We start from the raw sequence: 19,756 nt of genomic DNA, 5'->3' as shown, positions 1-19,756 counted from the left end.
AAACTTTTAAATTTTATAAACCATTGTAAATAAACACATCACGTTATGTTTAAAAATTATGATAATAATGTGTCATAATATAATATTAATAATATTTACATTTAAATCATCTATATAGCAGTGCAAGTCCTGGGATGACTAAATAAATTCTGTGCAAAACATTTATTTATTTAAACACACCACATTATATTAAAAAATAATTAATAATATTTTCATTTATATCCATTTGAGCAGTGCAAATCACAGGATTACAAATCAGTTTTCTGCAATTATTTTACATTCTAGGTATGAATTTATAATCTACACAAACACATCGCATTATATATATAAAAAAGTATAATATTTTAATTTAAATCATCTCTGTATACATTTTAGCTGTGCAAATCACAAGATTACAACATCCGTTTGTTTGCAATAATTACACTTTTTATGTATGAATTTAAAAATATGTATAATATTTTTTTAATTGAAAATATCTCCCTATACATTTAAGCAGTACATACAATGAAAAAAAACTATATTGAACAAGAATTTTACTGCTCATTTATTTATTTATAAATGTATACATAAATGCCACCGTATATTAAAATAATAATTTACAATATTTAGTAACACTTTACAATAAGGTCTTATTTGTTACCATGAGTTAATACATTTGTTACAATATTTTTAAATTTTTGTCAACATTAGTTAATAAAATTACAAATGTTCAGTGTTCATGTTAGTTCACAGTGCATTAACTTATGTTAAGCATGTTAAACATTGAAATACAATGTTTGATTTTAATAATGTGCTAGTAAATGTTGAAATTAACATGGACTAAAATTAATAAATGCTGTAGAAGTATTGTTTATTCTTAGTTCATTAACTTTTAACCTTATTGTAAAGCATTACCCAATATTTTCATTTAAATCACCTTTAAATAAATTCAAGCTGCTGTTAATTTATTTAACAATATATTGCATGAATAATTAAGGGAATTTTTAAGATAAATCAATTATTAAGGGAGGGAAATTATTAAATCCTAATTTTGTTGTTTCTTTAAAATCTATATTTCTATATGTTTATCATATTATTCTATTATTTAGGAGCTATTCCAGCAGGCACAGTACATCAATGTGACGAGGAAGACATTGTACTCCAACTAATCCAACTTCAGTCAGATATCATACTTAGGTTAAAAATAAAAGTCGAGTTGAAGTTTAAACCCAACGTTTCATCAATCTCCAATGTTAGACAGATGTTGAATTTTGGTTGGAATAAGCACCACACTGTAAAAAAAATAAACAACTCCACAAACAGCACTACCAGCTTCACGCATTACTAACCAGATTGACTTTATTTTTTGTCAGACAACAGAAGCTCTTATTGAGAATTAACCGAGGTTTAGATGGTGATATTTTATTGAAAATAATAGTTTAGTTTGAAAGTCACCATTATGGGGATCAGTGTTTACTTTAGTTGGGTAGTTTGACTTGACATTTTAACGTTAATTTTTCTCTGTTCTGCTTTAACTGTGTTACAGCAAGAGAAATTGTAATCAGATGACATTGTCTCACTTGATGATAAAGAAATGATCATTATATAGAGGTCTATTTCACTGATGTCACCCAGAATCTAATCTTTTGACACATGATCATTTTGTATTGTTATAGTAAGCCTGTTATTCTACATTGTCCACTAAACATTTTGACCTCCAGCATCCATTAGGCTCACTCAGTAATCCGCTTATGAATCTCAACAATGGTGACACGCTTTTGCCACAATGCATTCTGGGAGCCATAGACTAGTTTTTATAATGCACCCACAATGCATTGTGGCATGAAGCATGCTGATCCTTAATTTTTGGTGCACAGTCCCTTAGATTAGATCACTGCTGGACAATCAGGACACTTACAATCAACAATGAGAAATTATTAAAACATGATATCAAAACAAATAATAGACTCAGAATATGATCAGTGAATCAAACTCTACATGATGATCACATCTTAATCATCAACAAATGGCCAAACACCAAACATCATCTGAACACAATTTCTAAAAGAGAAAAACTAATCTTAAAGTGGTGGTTCCGTGTTTTTTTTTTCTTTTCTAGGCTTGGTTGTGTTTATGGGGCACAGTATAACATGTCTTTTATAACACGTTTTTTTAAATGCGTATTTTTCTTATATTTGACCTTTATTCCACACCGCTGTCTCCACTGTCCTTTGAACGGCTCGTTTGCTTCCTACTCCGAAAAACACAATGGTCTTCGATTGGTTAGATGACCAAATGTAGTTTCCTGTATTTTTATTGGCTGAAGTGCCAAGCACAGGTTGTCTGGAAACGCCACGCGCCTTACCATTACGGGCAGAAGTCACATCAGTGGAGACTAGCAAGGGTTTATGATGTCACCAACCCAGGAAGAAGCATGTTGTAGTCCGAACCGGCCGTTTTTGTAGGCAATAAACTACCGCAACTTTAAAAGACAATATCTCCGTTTGCATTGAACTTTCAGCGCTGTAACTTTGCAGATACTGTTTTATGCTCAAGCAGCAACATTACACACTAACTAAAGTTAAAAAAGTGAAATCGCATGCAACCACCCCTTTAAAAGGTCAAGAGTCAAACTGCCAACTAAAGCAAACACTGATCACCATAATGGTGACTTAAACCGAAACAGAGGTGAACATGAATTCATTTTCAACAAAATATTAACTAAACCTAAACATTAAAAAACATTAATCTAAACCTCTGTTAATTCTCAATAAGAACTTCTGTAGACATCTGACAGAAATAATAATAATAATAGTAATAGTTTTGATTTATAACGCACTTTTCATTCTGAAGAATCTCAAAGTGCAAAAAACAATAATAATAGTCATCTGGTTATTAATAAGTAAAGCTGGTAATAAGTGTACTTGTTTTTTTTTTGCCCAACTTTGGAGCCTGACGTCAATTTTTATTTTCAAATAAAATCCAAAGTCTGACTGACGTTGGAGTTTACATCATGTGCCCGCTAGTATATTAAAGGAGGGGTGAAATGCTGTTTCATGCATACTGAGCTTTTTACACTGTTAAAGACTTGGATTCCCATCCTAAACATAGACAAAGTTTCAAACACTAATGTTGGACGTTTGATGGAGTATTTCTGTGTTAAAAATACTCCTTCCGGTTTCTCACAAGTTTCGGGGAGTTTTTTTCGAGTATGGGTCTACTTGACGTTAATAGATCGGAAGGTCCTTGTATGGGCCGTACGGGCTCTTCTCCCGGTAGGGTGCGCGCGCGCGTGACTAGAGCGAGAGAGGAAATGCACGCCCATAAACACTCGCTCAGATGCAGATCCAGGCGCCATGCTCCACTTTATTCCTATGGGTGACTTCAACACTTCAGCACAGCATTCCGGGAAGGCAGCGCTGCATTTGAACCGATTTGAACGCAGAAATGACGGGAAGCTTCACAACATCGTTTCAGTCGCGTCGCAAAAGTGGATCTCCACCGTTCACTGCTGTCACAGGACTTCACGAAATCATACCAAAGAAGTGTGTTTTTGACGGAGCGGTCCCACAGATAAAGGTTCGGTCCTGCTTTGGAAGCAGCCGGTGAGTAAAACTGCTTCAAATGTCTGTGCTGTTGGCTCGTCGCGTGAGTAAACATCAGTAAACGACACGATTGCGTGCTTCGTCATTCAAATGCGCTAACGGACTCCATTGTTGTTCTATGCAAGTTATAACATTACACTAGTCTGACGTGCAAAACTGTTTTGCTTGCTACTACTAAGGTTTAGTCACATAATAGTCCATAAACCGAATCATGTCCTCATAAACTGCGAGTAAACACGCACAAATGTTGACAGGTACATACCACAGAGACGGTCGTCCTGTGTTGCCGTTTCTCCTGTTCAATTTATTTCAGCCTCAGATTTGATTGTGGATCATTATCTGTATTAGCTGAGATAGCCATGGGTTTCTCCAAGCTTGAGGACGTCACCGCTTTGTTCGCGCTCGTCATTCTTTAGCTCCGCCCACACGATACGCCTCCAGGCGCTCGTTTTTTTCCGGAAAGACTCGGTACAGCCCATATTTCTTTTATAAATATAATAAAACTAAAGACTTTTCGGAGATATGAAGGATGCAATACTACTCTATAGGTACTCAAGATTGACATGAGATTGACTGAAACTGAGTGTTTCACCCCCCCTTTAAAAAAACAATCCTATACATCAATATAAAAAGGAGAAGATACTGCAGTTTTTTTATTATTAAATAAACTAAAATAAAAAGAGAATGCTACATTAGTGAATTAGAGCTCCGTATATGGTGCAGAGATCCAGGGGCTGGCTGTGAAAGCTGTCAGCTGTTGAAATGACTTATGGAGTCTCATTAAGAAAGTGCTGTCTGCTAACACAGAGTACTGTTCTCATTAAGCAAACAGACACTGAGAAACCCTCTATATTGATCACATCAGGATGAGAAATAAAGTGGGAAAGAAAACCTCATCAAAACGAGCTTTTCGTTTTGTACAAGACAGCACCATATATTGAAAAGCATACACTCACTACACCGTTTCTGGATATACTCTAAATATTCGTATACCGTGGAGCACCATCATTTATGAGTATAGAAATCACACAATATAATTATTAATTTAATTATAATTAACAATAATGTCCCTGCCTTTTTTTTAAGAGACTCCCACAACCGATTCATCAAGGTAGAAAGTTTAATGGTACATCCCAGTATTTACTGACAGCACTGCTGACTCCTGTAATGACTTACTGTATATGAATTCTGGGAGACAAATTAGAGAAAAACACATCTGGCAGGTAAAAACCGGATGGATCCAGTTCCTGTATCTATGACACATTGTCAAAAGCAGTCCTTTAATAAAAGAATCATTTCTGGAATCTCACAAACACGATGTCTAATTTTTTTGTACAAACTGTTTATTTCACATATAAGAACAATCATTCATTAGTGTTTATTATAAAACAGAACGATAAAGAACATCCATGTGCTCAAAGCCATTAGAATCACACACCGTTTGTGACATTTAGACTTGAACTGAACATTGAACTGCAAGGAAAATTAAAACGACAGGAGACGACCAGCCGACTGGAAAAGCCCGCCATTTAAAGTGCAAATCAGACACGTGTCTGTAAAGGAAACATCACCTGTGGAGCAAAGGGCATCCTTAAACAACTCAAAAGGTCACATTTACTGTCAAACACTCATGCGTTCGCACACACACGACATTAATAATTACTAAATGAGCTCTGTTGCATTGATTTTGTTTAAAAAGTACAAAATATTGACATGAATCAAATCAAGTTTTTCTATAAAAACGCTGAAATCAATTCCACTGCGACGGTACAAACATGGATCTTGTGCTGATGAAACACTGGCAGGTGTTTGTGTGTCACCTCATTGCTAGCTGGATGAGATTTCAAGAAGAATAATCACGTCGGTCATGTGGCATTGTTAGTCTCTCGGCTGCCTGTGTGTCCTGTTTAATGAGCTCCGGCTAAAGCTACATTTGCATCAGAACAACATCACACACGCATACACATGCCCGCAGGCACTCTAGCAGCCCCTTTTCTCTCCTCCCTCACCCCTCCTCGCGCTCTTCTAATTGAGGCGAATATACCCTGGACAAAAGCTTTCTCGGAGGGGAGCACTGACTGTATCTGTCACAAGCAAAACTTAAAAGTTTCACATCAGCTGCTGATGTGGGCGGCGAAGACTGGCCTGTGGTAATGGGTTTACGCGTTACAAATTTGATATATGTGGTCGGTCAGTGTTTGACCCTAAATGTAATTGTAACGTTGCAAACAATAGATTGGCTGGTGCTTTCTGCAGCAACTGGACTAAGAATAAAGACGGTGGGAGTGTGGAACATGTCCTGATCCTCCTTCTCCCTTCAGTTCGTTCAAAATCCCACCTCCATGCACCAACTTTACATAACCATTTCATGTCATGGCACTCAAGTTTGGTTTTGCGGTGAAGAGGTGCTTCATGCGTTTACAATGCTGTTGGACCCCGATTTGGTGTATAAGAATAACGAAAGAACAATACCAAACCACACGGAACCAGAGTCCATCACCTCTCACAGAAATGCAGTGTGTTTTTCTCTTCTACACTCCATGGCTCCAGCACCAAATGATCTTCCAGTTCATCCTCTTCATCCTCAGCTTCCTCCTCAAACCCACTGATTTCCTCAGTCGAAGTCTCCAGGCAGTAGCTGCTGCCCTGGCCTTCACTGTATTCGTAGATGGTAGGTAGGCTGCTTCTCATTCCAAAGCGTCTGCGTAGTGCGACCAGCAATGGTTGAGGCACAGTAAAGATGTCCACATTGTTGCCCAGATCCACCCAGGCCAAACTGGGAAAGGTTTTGGGGTCCTTAACCACCTCTATCAGGTCTTTAAGGATAGCTACAGTCAGCCGGTTACCGTTGATGGCCAGTGTGGTGAGTTTGGGTAGTGCTCCTAAGAATGGTAAAAGAAGCCGCAAGCTCTCGTCCTGGAGCTCTGTGAAGCTGATGTCCACCGCTGTCACAGGTGAACCGTTGTTCTGAAGGTAGTATGCCACACGATGTAAATCACGGCCAGAGAGCGGGATACCAGAGAGATCCACGGTATCATTTGCTAATTTCTTTTTCAGAGTAGTCTTAAGACTGAAAAAAAGAAAAAAACAGCATTAGCATTTTACATTAAATTACCATCTTTATATTATGTCAGTCATTCAATATTTCAGTCATTCAATATCCCCCCCCCCCAAAAAAAAGCCTACACAGCAAAATAAACATTGTTTGTTTTTGTGCAAAATTTATCCATTGTTATTTTCCATATTTTTTCTATAAAAAAAAAATCTAAACTTTTTTTTTGTACACTGGCTATAAACAGCTATAAAGGAAAGGCTCAAGAGGCTGACAAATGGTCACAATTATTATTCCCAGGCACATTTTACCAATTCCAAACCACATCAATCTTAATAACTACTATTACTTTCATATTAAATAATTTATAAGTTATATACAATTGTTCATGAAGGCTGAAAAAAAAAAAAAAAAAAAAAACTGTTATTCAGGTGTGGAGAATAAGCATATTTTCTTTTACTGATAAAATGAGCCAAAAAAGATTTGATAGACTGAAAAGTCAAAAATTATTAAATGCTCATGAGAAGGATACAATATTATAAATTGCAGTTAAGGCATGACCATTGGCCCGTAAAATGCTCATTGGGTCAGCTGAGTCAGACAAAAACAGATGGTGAAGAAAAGACACGTTAAGCGAAAAAGAATTGTGTGTGAAACCATCAGGAACCACCAATTTACAAAACTGCAACCTACCTGGAGTCTCCATAACTGCAAGGTGTCAGGATCTCAGACTTCATTTAGGTAAAGACTCCTAATAAATAATTTTTGACTTTTCAGTCTGTCAAATCTTCTAAAGATATTGCGGTGAACTCCCGGTCAGACAACAACAGAGAATGATCTCTGTAAGCATTGGTGGTTCAGTGGTAGATTTCTTGCCTGCCACGCGGGAGGCCCGGGTTCGATTCCCGGCCAATGCAACAGAACCTTTTGAAGCCACAAATTTAACGTTCTAAAGATATCCTGGTGAAATCCCGGTGAGACAACAGCAGAGACTGGTCACTGTAAGCAGTGGTGGGTCAGTGGTAGAATTCTCCCCTGTGACACGGGGGGCCTGGGTTTGATTCCCAGAGAATGCAAAAATACATTTTGAAGCCACAAATTTTACGCTCTAAAGATATGATGGTGAAGTCTCGGTGAGACAACAACAGAGAATGATCTCTGTAAGCATTGGTGGTTCAGTGGTAGAATTCTCACCTGCCACGCGGGAGGCCCGGGTTCGATTCCCGGCCAATGCAAAAGTGCCTTTTGAAGCCACAAATTTCACGCTCTAAAGATATCCCGGTGAAATCCTGGTGAGACAAAAGCAGAAAACTGTCACTGTATGCATGGTTGGTTCAGTGGTTAGATTTCCATACAAAAGTTATTTTTGAGGACAAAATTTCACGTTCTAAAGAAGGCCTGTGAAATCCCGGTGAGACAACAGCGGATTATGGTCATGACAAGCATTTATGCTTCAGTGGTAGAAGTTTCGCCTTCCACAGGAGGCCGGGTTCAATTTCCAGCCAATGCAAAAGTAACTTTTAAAGGCAGAAATTTTACATGTTGTACTGAAATCCCGGTGAGACAACAGCAGAAAACAGCTACTTTAAGCATTGGTGCTTCAGGGGTAGAATTCTTGCCTGCCAAGTGGGAGGCCCAGGTTTGATTCCCAGCCAATACAAAAGTACCTTTTGAAGCAACAAATTTCACATGTTCTAAAGAGAACCTCTCAAATCCCAGTGAGAAAACAGCAAAAATACAATAAAAAGCAATTCTCGCCTGCCACGCGGGAGGCCTGGGTTCGATTCCCGGCAAATGCAAAAATAACTTTTGAAGGGGAAATTTTCAAAATAGTTTTTTTGCATTTCCTCAGCAAAGGGTCATAAATTACAAGCAATTTAAATCTAATTCTGCCAACTTGTTTTTGACTAATGTTGCTTGAGATGCGCAGAGACTGTGGACAGCGCCTGCATTTACCAATCTGTCTCCGCACATTACCCATCAGCACCTCTTCCGCATGTCCATATATGCGAATCCAGACCAGCATTTGCATTAGATTCTTTCTTAGACTCACAAAAAAGGGAAAGAAACGTGAAAATTTGATGTATGTATTTACGGATGGATAGGGTTCAATGAGTCATTGTTCTTGCTCAGAGCAGTCACGTTGACAAGCAAGTCAGGGCTGTCAGAATAAATGAGTGCACATACCAAAAAATGGTAAACTGTGGCAACTCGTGCTGACGGAGATGTTTGCAATTGTGTGTGGTTTGCTCCGAGGTACTGCTACTCCCTCATACACTTGTCTGTAGTTGAACAAGTGGACGACACAGCGGCCAGGGGGCATCAGCTTAAACGAGCAAGGTTGTTGATTCCTGAAATTAAGTGTAATTCAGCATGTCTTCTTCCTTATTTATGGAAGACAGACCAATTCTTTGCATTACGTCAATATGAAATGTTCTAAATACATGGGTGATAATAAAGACTCATGCATGAGAAATGGCTCCTTGTGCATTAACTACAATGCAATGCAGCTCCCTTCTTCAATCAGCCTGCAGCACCCCACCCCTCTGCAGCGGGGAAAGTCCATCTGCTTCTCCTCTGCTTGGCATGACAGCATTACATTCAGAGGGGCTTTTGCTGTGACTGCAGGATTTGGACTTCCTACGCCGTGTGCTCTATTGTTCTGAGTTCGGGCTTGTCTGATTGGATTAAGGGCTTTTCTTCAGGGGTTGCCTGGCACGCTGCTCACACTTTTCTGCGTAGGAGCCAGAGGTCCAGCCAAACAAAATGCACGTATCAGCCTTTTCAATAACAACACTGTGTGTTGGTGTTATAGTCGTGAGGAAGGGTGCTGAGAGCTCCCAGAGTTGTTGGAATGGGGGAGGAACGGATGGGGTAGGTAGCAGGCTGCAATCCAGAATTAGTTGCCCATCTGCAAGTTAACATGTGCAAGTGCTAATTCCAGTATAGACTCAAAATCATCCACCCTTTATCTCAGGTACCTTGTTAACATGGTCTCCTGACACTGTTGATGACAGGAACAAACCATTTTAGACGGCATTTTGAAAAAGTAATTTGGCACGAATGTACATAATGTGCGATACATAAACCATGGTATTTAAATAGTACAAATGAAAGGAATGGAATCACCCAGGAGGTCAAGGTTTGGTGGGTTATGTTTGGCAGTTAGCCCCTACTGGTCAAGTTTGTAATTACAACTATAACTAGGAATAGCATGTTTAACCATTGACAGGCAATCAAAAATAGTTCATTCTGCTACCAAATAAAATAATAGTAAACTAGTAAGTAGCAAAAGCACACAGAAAAATAGGGTGTCAAAATTGTACCTTTAGGGGTACAACAGCTTGTCACTGGGGCAGTACCCTTAAAAGGACATCTTTGTAACTTTGTTGCTCCTAAAAGGTGCATATTAGTACCTTTGAGTACAAATGCATACCTTAAGGTACTACTATGAACCTTTTTGTGGTAAAAATGGTACAAAGATGTCCTTTTAAGGGTACTGCCACAGCGACAAGCTGTTGTACCCCTAAAGGTAAAATTTTGACACCCTATTTTTCTGTGTGAGCAGTATATATATTTAACTAATTCTCTCATTTTCCATTTAAATTATCTAAAAATCGTATATTGGGGAAATGATGGATTTTGAAAAGTGATTTTAAGGGTCATGTGTACGTTCAGAAAACCAATAAATGCATTGTTTACATTAACTGGAACAATCTAGAATCCATGGAGGAACCGAACAGCTTGCTTAATGAGAGATATACTGCTTCTAATTGCCTTGTACATCCAGTCTGCCCTTTGGGATATTGACATGTTTTCACAAAGAGCTTACGTGACCTATCAAACGCAACCTCAAAAACAGAGACTATTAGACTGATGATTAAAATGGCGTCTTAAAGACGCACAATAAGGTGCAAACAGAATACAGTGACATTTAGTTTTAATAAGCATTAAAATTAATATCAAACTGAAAGCTATTAATGAAACAGTAATGAAACTGTGATGAGTCATGCATCTAGCAGTTAGCTTAATGATAACAGATACAACATTACTAACCCTTAAGTGAAATAATCATATTCAAGCATTCAACATTAGTTAATGCCCACAATACTGCATAAATGATATCGATCATGAAAGGTCTTTACTCTCTCTGTCCCAAACACATTCAATCTGGGACCATTTGAACTGTCTAAACAGCAGCTCTATCGCCCTGTAGCCCAATACCTGGATGGGAGAGCAACTGGGAAAACTAGGTAGCTGCTGGAAGAGGTGTTAGTGAGGCCAGCAGGAGGCGCTCACCCTGTGGTCTGTGTGGGTCCTGACACCCCAGTATAGTGATGGGGACACTATACTGTCACAAAAAAGCACCCTTCTTTGGATGAGACGTTAAATCGAGGTCCTGATCGAGTTCATTCACTATGGTACCAAACAGAGATCAAGTTAGAAGCAACCAAACACCTCCACGTTTTCCCTTTAAATACAGTTACACCAATAGTTGAACGATCAAGTATGAGAACTAAAAAGGAGAACTAGTGTATAATCTAGTGTATAGTCTACATTAGTCTAGTTTTTTTTTTTTTGTCTAAAAAAAACTAGACTAATGTATGGCGGAATAGCACTTCTGAGAGTACTTGGACTCGGTGCAGTAAAAAGTCCCGGCTGAAACATCCTCCCTCACATCTCCCCTCCCTCTCTCATTTCTGTCAATAGGGGTTTAACAAAAATGACTTATTTAGGATCCTATGAAATACGTTTCATTTTTATTTATTAAAATCTGTTTTTTCGTTGACATTTTCTGGCGTCCATTTTAATGGTTTAATTAAATTGTAATAATCAAAAAGTATCTAATTAATTTAATTTCTAATTTATTTCAGAAATTTTGTATTTGTGTATTTAAAATGTTCTGTCAATCAAATGGAGGCATTGAACATTAATTTAATTTATCTTTTAATCATATGATTTGAATCATATGATCATATTCGTCAAAAAGTGCTTCACAACAGATCTTTACTGTTAAAATAAAAATATGGAAGAACAATTGTGATTATTTCTTAAAAAATTAAGTTTTAATAATTTATTATCATTCATATTTTTATTATATTGAGACGTAGCTAAATTCTACTGTACAATTATAATATATTTCTGTCACAATTTCAAGTTAAACAAAACTTTTATTTTGACGGGTTGCTGTGGAGAGTTTGTGTGAGATTTTTTTTTAATCAAATGAAATGAGGGAAGTGACTCATTTATGACTTCATGTCATAAAGGCTGAAAACACTGCAAACGTCACGTGTGTGTGTGGTAAATTAAACCGTGCGTCTGCACCATTCATCGCACAGACATGCAGAATTCATATCTAAATAGCCTTTTTGCAGATTAATATTCACAGATGCTAGTCTATATCCCAATTTCACACCTAGCCGTCGGGCAACGCCGGGACGTTTTTTAAGCGTCAGCTTAAATATTCAAAATGGTAAGCAAGCGGTGTTTTGTTTATGGTTTGTATACATGCAGCAATTAGTTTCGCTTAAAAGTAACCTCCTAGTTTCATGCTGAGTTTCAGGAGCACTTCTCATAACACACTGACTTCTGGGAAAAATCCATTCAAAAACCTGTCAGGGCAGATCTACATACCATGCCACCATAACTCTGAAAATAACGTTGTCAAAACTCTCTTCAGATGATTTCTCTACCAAGTCCTGACGACGTGGCAGGCTCGAAGGCCCATTTGCATTAATATAGCTCCTTACTGACACTCTGACATGTGCTCTATATGAACTGATGTCTCTGAGACTTTATTTAGATTTAAAGGCACGATGCGATGTGACGTGCCTCTGCCAAACGGACAGTCACAGTGTTTTATTTCTCTTTTCTCCACGGGCTGTGAATCTCTCCAGGGATGAAGCTTGTGGTCATTCTTCAGGTGGTAATCAGGTTGTTTTTTCTCTGCAGTACCGCATACACATTTCCCTGGCCATCTTAAACATGAACTGCACAGAACAATGACTTTCCAGTTGACTAATCCCATTTCAGTACTGGTGGGACAGTCGAGGCTATATATAAAGTCAAATGTAGACAAAGAACTCTGTATAAAAGCACTGCAAAGGTCCTGGATGACAGGGCTATATATATATATATATATATATATATATATATATATATATATATATATATATATATATATATATTATATATATTAGGGCCGGGACTCGATTAAAAAAATTAATCTAATTAATTAGAGGCTTTGTAATTAATTAATCGAAATTAATCGCATTTTAATCGCATATAAATATTTGACCTGAGAACAATGAGAAGTAATTTTTCACATGTATTTTTAGTATACCATTGAATAATGACTGAAAACATAAGCTTAATCAACAAAATATTGTTTATTTATTTCAGTCCAGCAGACCAGTGCAATGTTTGCCATTAAGTTAACCAAAAGCATATTTGTGATATTTGAGGCTCGATGTGCTGCGGTGATACGCAAATTCCTTGTTGTATAGCTTGCACACTACCATGCTCTTGACGACGCTTCCATTCTTTCGTTTTTTAAAACAAAATTTCCCATCCACGGGGCCAAGCAAAGCAGTCTCATCAGCTTCTTCGTTCATGTTCACGCATGCCCTGCGTCTCAATCAGCTCCCTAGTTCCCTAGTCAGGGCACTGATCAAGACATAAATCAATGGGCTGACTCCCTGATCAGTGCCCTGACTACTGAACTAGGGAGCGGATTGAGACGCACCCATGGTTTGTTGTTGTAGTTGTCGCGCTAGTTGGTGTTCCAGTATAATCGGTCCGTCGAAACTGATTCATTGAAAAACTTTCCGCGGTGCAAAAATAAATGCGGTTAAATTTTTTTGCGTAATTAATTAACGCGTTAAAGTCACGTAATTAATTAATCTTAATTAACGCGTTAAAGTCCCGGCCCTAATATATATATATATACACTCACCTAAAGGATTATTAGGAAAACCTGTTCAATTTCTCATTAATGCAATTATCTAATTAACCAGTTCTGGTCAAGACAATCTCCTGAACTCCAAACTAAAAGAAAGTTGATTTAGGCCATTTTGAGCGTGGCATGGTTGTTGGTGCTAGATGGGCCAGTCTGAGTATTTCACAATCTGCTCAGTTCCTGTGGATTTTCATGCACAACCATTTCTAGGGTTTACAAAGAATGGTGTGAAAATGGAAAAACATCCAGTATGCGGCAGTCCTGTGGCCGAAAATGCCTTGTTGATGCTAGAGGTCAGAGGAGAACGGGCCGACTGATTCAAGCTGAGAGAAGAGCAACTTTGACTGAAATAACCACTCGTTACAACCGAGGTATGGAGCAAAGCATTTGTGAAGCCACAACACACAAGGGGAAGGGGATAGGCTACAAAAGCAGAAGACCCCACCGGGTACCACTCATCTCCACTACAAATAGGAAAAAAAGGCTACAATTTGCACAAGCTCACCAAAATTGGACAGTTGAAGACTGGAAAAATGTTGCCTGATTCAGATGGTAGAGTCAGAATATGGCGTAAACAGAATGAGAACATGGATCCATCATGCCTTGTGCAGGCTGCTGGTGGTGGTGTAATGGTGTGGGGATGTTTTCTTGGCACAATTTAAGCCCCTTAGTGCCAATTGGGCAATATTTAAATGACACGGGCTACCTGAGCATTGTTTCTGACCATGTCCATCCCTTTATAACCACCATGTACTCATCCTCTGATGGCTACTTCCAGCAGGATAATGCACCATGTCACAAAGATCCAATCATTTCAAATTGGTTTCTTGAACATGACAATGAGTTCACTGTACTAAAATGGCCCCCACAGTCACCAGATCTCAACCCAATAGAGCATCTTTGGGATGTGGTGGAACAGGAGCTTCATGCCCTGGATGTGCAACCCACAAATCTCCATCAACTGCAAGATGCGATCATATCAATATGGGCCAACATTTCTAAAGAATGCTTTCAGCACCTTCAGGAAATTAGGTCAAACACAGTATTAGTATGTTGTTCCTAGTAACCCTTTAGGTGAGTGTATATATATATATATATATATATATATATATATATATATATATATATATATATATATATATATATATATATATATATATATATATACAGTATTGTTCAAAATAATAGCAGTACAATGTGACTAACCAGAATAATCAAGGTTTTTCGTATATTTTTTTATTGCTACGTGGCAAACAAGTTACCAGTAGGTTCAGTAGATTCTCAGAAAACATTCATGATATGCACGCTCTTAAGGCTGTGCAATTGGGCAATTAGTTGAATTAGTTGAAAGGGGTGTGTTCAAAAAAATAGCAGTGTGGCATTCAATCACTGAGGTCATCAATTTTGTGAAGAAACAGGTGTGAATCAGGTGGCCCCTATTTAAGGATGAAGCCAACACTTGTTGAACATGCATTTGAAAGCTGAGGAAAATGGGTCGTTCAAGACATTGTTCAGAAGAACAGCGTACTTTGATTAAAAAGTTGGTTAGAGAGGGGAAAACCTATAAAGAGGTGCAAAAAATGATAGGCTGTTCAGCTAAAATGATCTCCAATGCCTTAAAATGGAGAGCAAAACCAGAGACGTGGTAGAAAACGGAAGACAACCATCAAAATGGATAGAAGAATAACCAGAATGGCAAAGGCTCAGCCAATGATCACCTCCAGGATGATCAAAGACAGTCTGGAGTTACCTGTAAGTACTGTGACAGTTAGAAGACGTCTGTGTGAAGCTAATCTATTTTCAAGAATCCCCCGCAAAGTCCCTCTGTTAAAAAAAAGGCATGTGCAGAAGAGGTTACAATTTGCCAAAGAACACATCAACTGGCCTAAAGAGAAATGGAGGAACATTTTGTGGACTGATGAGAGTAAAATTGTTCTTTTTGGGTCCAAGGGCCACAGGCAGTGTGTGAGACGACCCCCAAACTATGAATTCAAGCCACAGTACACAGTGAAGACAGTGAAGCATGGAGGTGCAAGCATCATGATATGGGCATGTTTCTCCTACTATGGTGTTGGGCCTATTTATCGCATACCAGGGATCATGGAACAGTTTGCATATGTTAAAATACTTGAAGAGGTCATGTTGCCCTATGCTGAAGAGGACATGCCCTTGAAACGGTTGTTTCAACAAGACAATGACCCAAAACACACTAGTAAACAGGCAAAGTCTTGGTTCCAAACCAACAAAATTAATGCTATGGAGTGACCAGCCCAATCTCCAGACCTTAATCCAATTGAGAACTTGTGGGGTGATATCAAAAATGCTGTTTCTGAAGCAAAACCAAGAAATGTGAATGAATTGTGGAATGTTGTTAAAGAATCATGGAGTGGAATAACAGCTGAGAGGTGCCACAAGTTGGTTGACTCCATGCCACACAGATGTCAAGCAGTTTTAAAAAACTGTGGTCATACAACTAAATATTAGTTTAGTGATTCACAGGATTGCTAAATCCCAGAAAAAAAAAATGTTTGTACAAAATAGTTTTGAGTTTGTACAGTCAAAGGTAGACACTGCTATTTTTTTGAACACACCCCTTTCAACTAATTGCCCAATTGCACAGCCTTAAGAGCGTGCATATCATGAATACTGGGTCTTGTTTGTTTTCTGACGATCTACTGAACCTACTGGTAACTTGTTTGCCACGTAGCAATAAAAAATATACTAAAAACCTTGATTATTCTGGTTAGTCACATTGTACTGCTATTATTTTGAACAAGACTGTATATATATATATATATATATATATATATATATATATATATATATATATATATATATATATATATATATATATATATATATATATATATATATATATATATATATATATATATTGCTCTGTGGCCTTAAATTTATGTTTCGTTTACAGTTTAGCTTAGGACATCCAGTAATATATATTCTAAAACATAGGAGGTCATAAGAGGCTCATCTATCAGCAGCCCCCATTGACCTCAATCTCTCAGTCATCCTCATGTTCGGTGTGTGGCACTGTGAGCTCATGCCAACCTGCTTTGATGAGCCGTCAGGAGGCCACTGCGGGCTTAACAGTGAGTGTCAGACTGAAGTAGTGCCAGTTCTTCAGCTAATCCTACTCAACACACATGCCCACACTCAATCAACACAAACACAATCACATGCGAGATCCCTCTAACAAGAGGCATTTCAGGACATTGGTGTCTCTCCAAGGGGTTTTACCTAGGACATGGATTTGAGCGGCAGCTCCACCAACTGTGCCAGTGGTAAACACTTGCTAATATGAGAGGAACGTTAAAGATTAGCGGCATATAGAGAGCAATCTAAATAAAGCTACACCACCATCTATTTCACAACCAGAAGAAAAAAATAAGAAATTATATTTTGTGTTAGTAAGTAGTAAGTAAAGCCATTAAGATTTTTTTTTAAGGGGACACATCATGAAAATCTGACTTTTTCCTTGTTTAAGTGCTATAATCAGGACCCCGGCGATTATATACCAACCCAGAAAGCGTGAAAAGGGACAACCTGAATACAACTGTTTTGGTAAGCCTTTCTCTGCAAGCATGTGACAAAATGTGCCACTCAGTTTTCGCTCCCCTAGTGATGTAGGAAGGGGATCTTGTTATACCTTACCGGCATTTTATATTTATATATATATATTTATATATTTATATATATATATATATATATATATATATATATATATATATATATATATATATATATATATATATATATATATATTATATGGATGTCACAATACTCAATATAATATTAAACCGTTCGGTACGGCATTCACGGTTCAATACATGCTTGTAAATTATATATATACATACATTTATATTGGGATGTTTTTTCAAGACAATTAAAGTCATATTTCCATTCCATTAATACTATAAAAATACAGAAAAATGCTATTTGCTAATTTTTAAAAAATGCTAAAGAATAAAATGCATATAGGAAAAAACACATACAAAGTTCACAGGAAAAGTTAATAAACCACGTCTAAGCATGTCAGATTACTTATCAGACTGATTGAACGCCACAGAAGATCCATTTCCAGCAAAGTCGTGGCTCTTTTTAATGGCACTAATATCACAGTAATTTTAATGAAAGGTTTGTCTGATTATTCACAGAAATATCCCCGATTTGAATCGGGTTGACACATACCCTTCCCCATTTTAGACATGTATTAGCGTTATTTGCAGCCATTGAACGAGCACCCCTTTGATAAAAGCCTGTGGCAAGGCAAGAGCAATGATAGCAATAATTATAATGATGATAATAGCACATGATGTGTGTGATAGCATGGTGCTCCTAAAACGGCTGATGAGGAGCGGTGCTCCCTTGTATCTGCAGAAATACTTTTAAAAAGACACTTCAAAGCTCTGCTAGTGCATCAGAGCAGTGTTTTGCAGAGATCAAGCTTCAAACCCTGTTTGCCGCTAATGCTACATGCGTGTATGTATTTGTTAGCATGAGTCTAATGTCTGCACCTCCTTTCTTTCTGCCTGTATAATGCTCTGACAGTTGAATTATTGGAGAGGGCCGTCTGTAAGGAAGTGATGGATTATATAACAGTAGCATAGCGGGCGCCCAGCCAGGAGAGTCATTGCAAAACGGCTACAGAAACAGCATTAAAATGTATTGCTTCAGAAGGGATGCACCCCAGTGGCTGATAGCTGGTTTGAGCTCTTCTACTGTACAGCGGATTGGTGCCGACTGTCTGCTCGGCCTTTTTAATGCGTCAGCCCTCTGGGAATTTATGTGTCGGCACATTGGCTTGGATTCTGCCAAGGCTACAAACAGTGATGTGATGTTTATGCTAATCAAAGCGTTTGGAGGGTAAATGCATCTTTTCAATACGAGGCAGAGATTTTTAATGACTCTTGTTTGTATTTATGTTAATATTGTAACTGTCTATAAATATTTATGTTAAATATATTTATATGCAGCCTTAGAAAAGCATAGGGTTTTATCATGAAATGCATAACATCAATTGTTTTATATATTAAAATAAAATAAAAAAATCAGTGCAAATTTTTTTATGTATATAGTAATGTATAGTACACCCACAGTATACAAAATAAATACAATCACCTAAAGGATTATTAGGAAAACCAATTTCAATTTTTCATTAATGCAATTATCTAATCAACCAATCGCATGGCAGTTGCTTCAATGCATTTAGGGGTGTGGTCCTGGTCAAGACAATCTCCTGAACTCCAAACTGAATGTCAGAATGGGAAAGAAAGTTGATTTAAGCTATTTTAAGTGTGGCATGGTTGTTGGTGCTAGGCCGGTCTGAGTATTTCACAATCTGCTCAGTTACTGGAATTTTCACATCCATTTCTAGGGTTTACAAAGAATGGTGTGAAAAGGGAAAAACATCCAGTATGCGGCAGTCCTGTTGGTGAAAATGCCTTGTTGATGCTAGAGGTCAGAGGAGAACGGGCCGACTGATTCAAGCTGATAGAAGAGCAACTTTGACTGAAATAACCACTCGTTACAACCGAGGTATGCAGCAAATCATTTGTGAAGCCACAACACACAAGGGGAAGGGGATAGGCTACAAAAGCAGAAGACCCCACCGGGTACCACTCATCTCCACTACAAACAGGAAAAAGAGGCTACAATTTGCCGCAGCTCACCAAAATTGGACAGTTGAAGACTGGAAAAATGTTGCCTGGTCTGACGAGTCTCGATTTATGTTAAGACATTCAGATGGTAGAGTCATAATTTGGTGTAAACAGAATGAGAACATGGATCCATCATGCCACTGTGCAGGCTGGTGGTGGTGTAATGGTGTGGGGGATGTTTTCTTTGCACACTTTAGGCCCCTTAGTGCCAATTGGGCCCCTTAGTGCCATTGCTTAAATGCCACGACCTACCTGAGCATTATTTCTGACCATGTCCATCCCTTAATGACTACCATGTACCCATCCTCTGATGGCTACTTCCAGTAGGGTAATGCACCATGTCACAAAGCTAGAATCATTTCAAATTGGTTTCTTGAACATGACAATGAGTTCACTGTACTAAAATGGCCCCCACAGTCACCAGATCTCAACCCAATAGAGCATCTTTGGGATGCGGTGGAACGGGAGCTTCGTGCGTCAGACCAGA

The 19,756-nt window shown here is 38.1% G+C and overlaps 1 protein-coding gene across 1 annotated transcript in view; it reads right to left on the bottom strand.

Annotated features, from left to right (window-relative positions):
* Nucleotides 1–4,917: 4,917 nt before the first annotated feature.
* Nucleotides 4,918–19,756, bottom strand: part of lrrc75bb (leucine rich repeat containing 75Bb) — a 41,942-nt gene continuing 27,103 nt past the window's right edge. Inside the window, exon 4 of the mRNA XM_067432683.1 lies at nucleotides 4,918–6,654. Within this exon, the coding sequence (XP_067288784.1) occupies nucleotides 6,081–6,654 (574 nt within the window). The 3' untranslated portion in view covers nucleotides 4,918–6,080. The remainder of the gene's footprint in view (nucleotides 6,655–19,756) is intronic.

This window comes from Pseudorasbora parva, chromosome 23 (assembly GCF_024679245.1).
Source record: "Pseudorasbora parva isolate DD20220531a chromosome 23, ASM2467924v1, whole genome shotgun sequence".
Lineage (NCBI taxonomy): Eukaryota > Metazoa > Chordata > Actinopteri > Cypriniformes > Gobionidae > Pseudorasbora > Pseudorasbora parva.
Note: the sequence above shows the minus strand (reverse complement) of the source record. Positions and strands in the feature narration are given on the sequence as shown.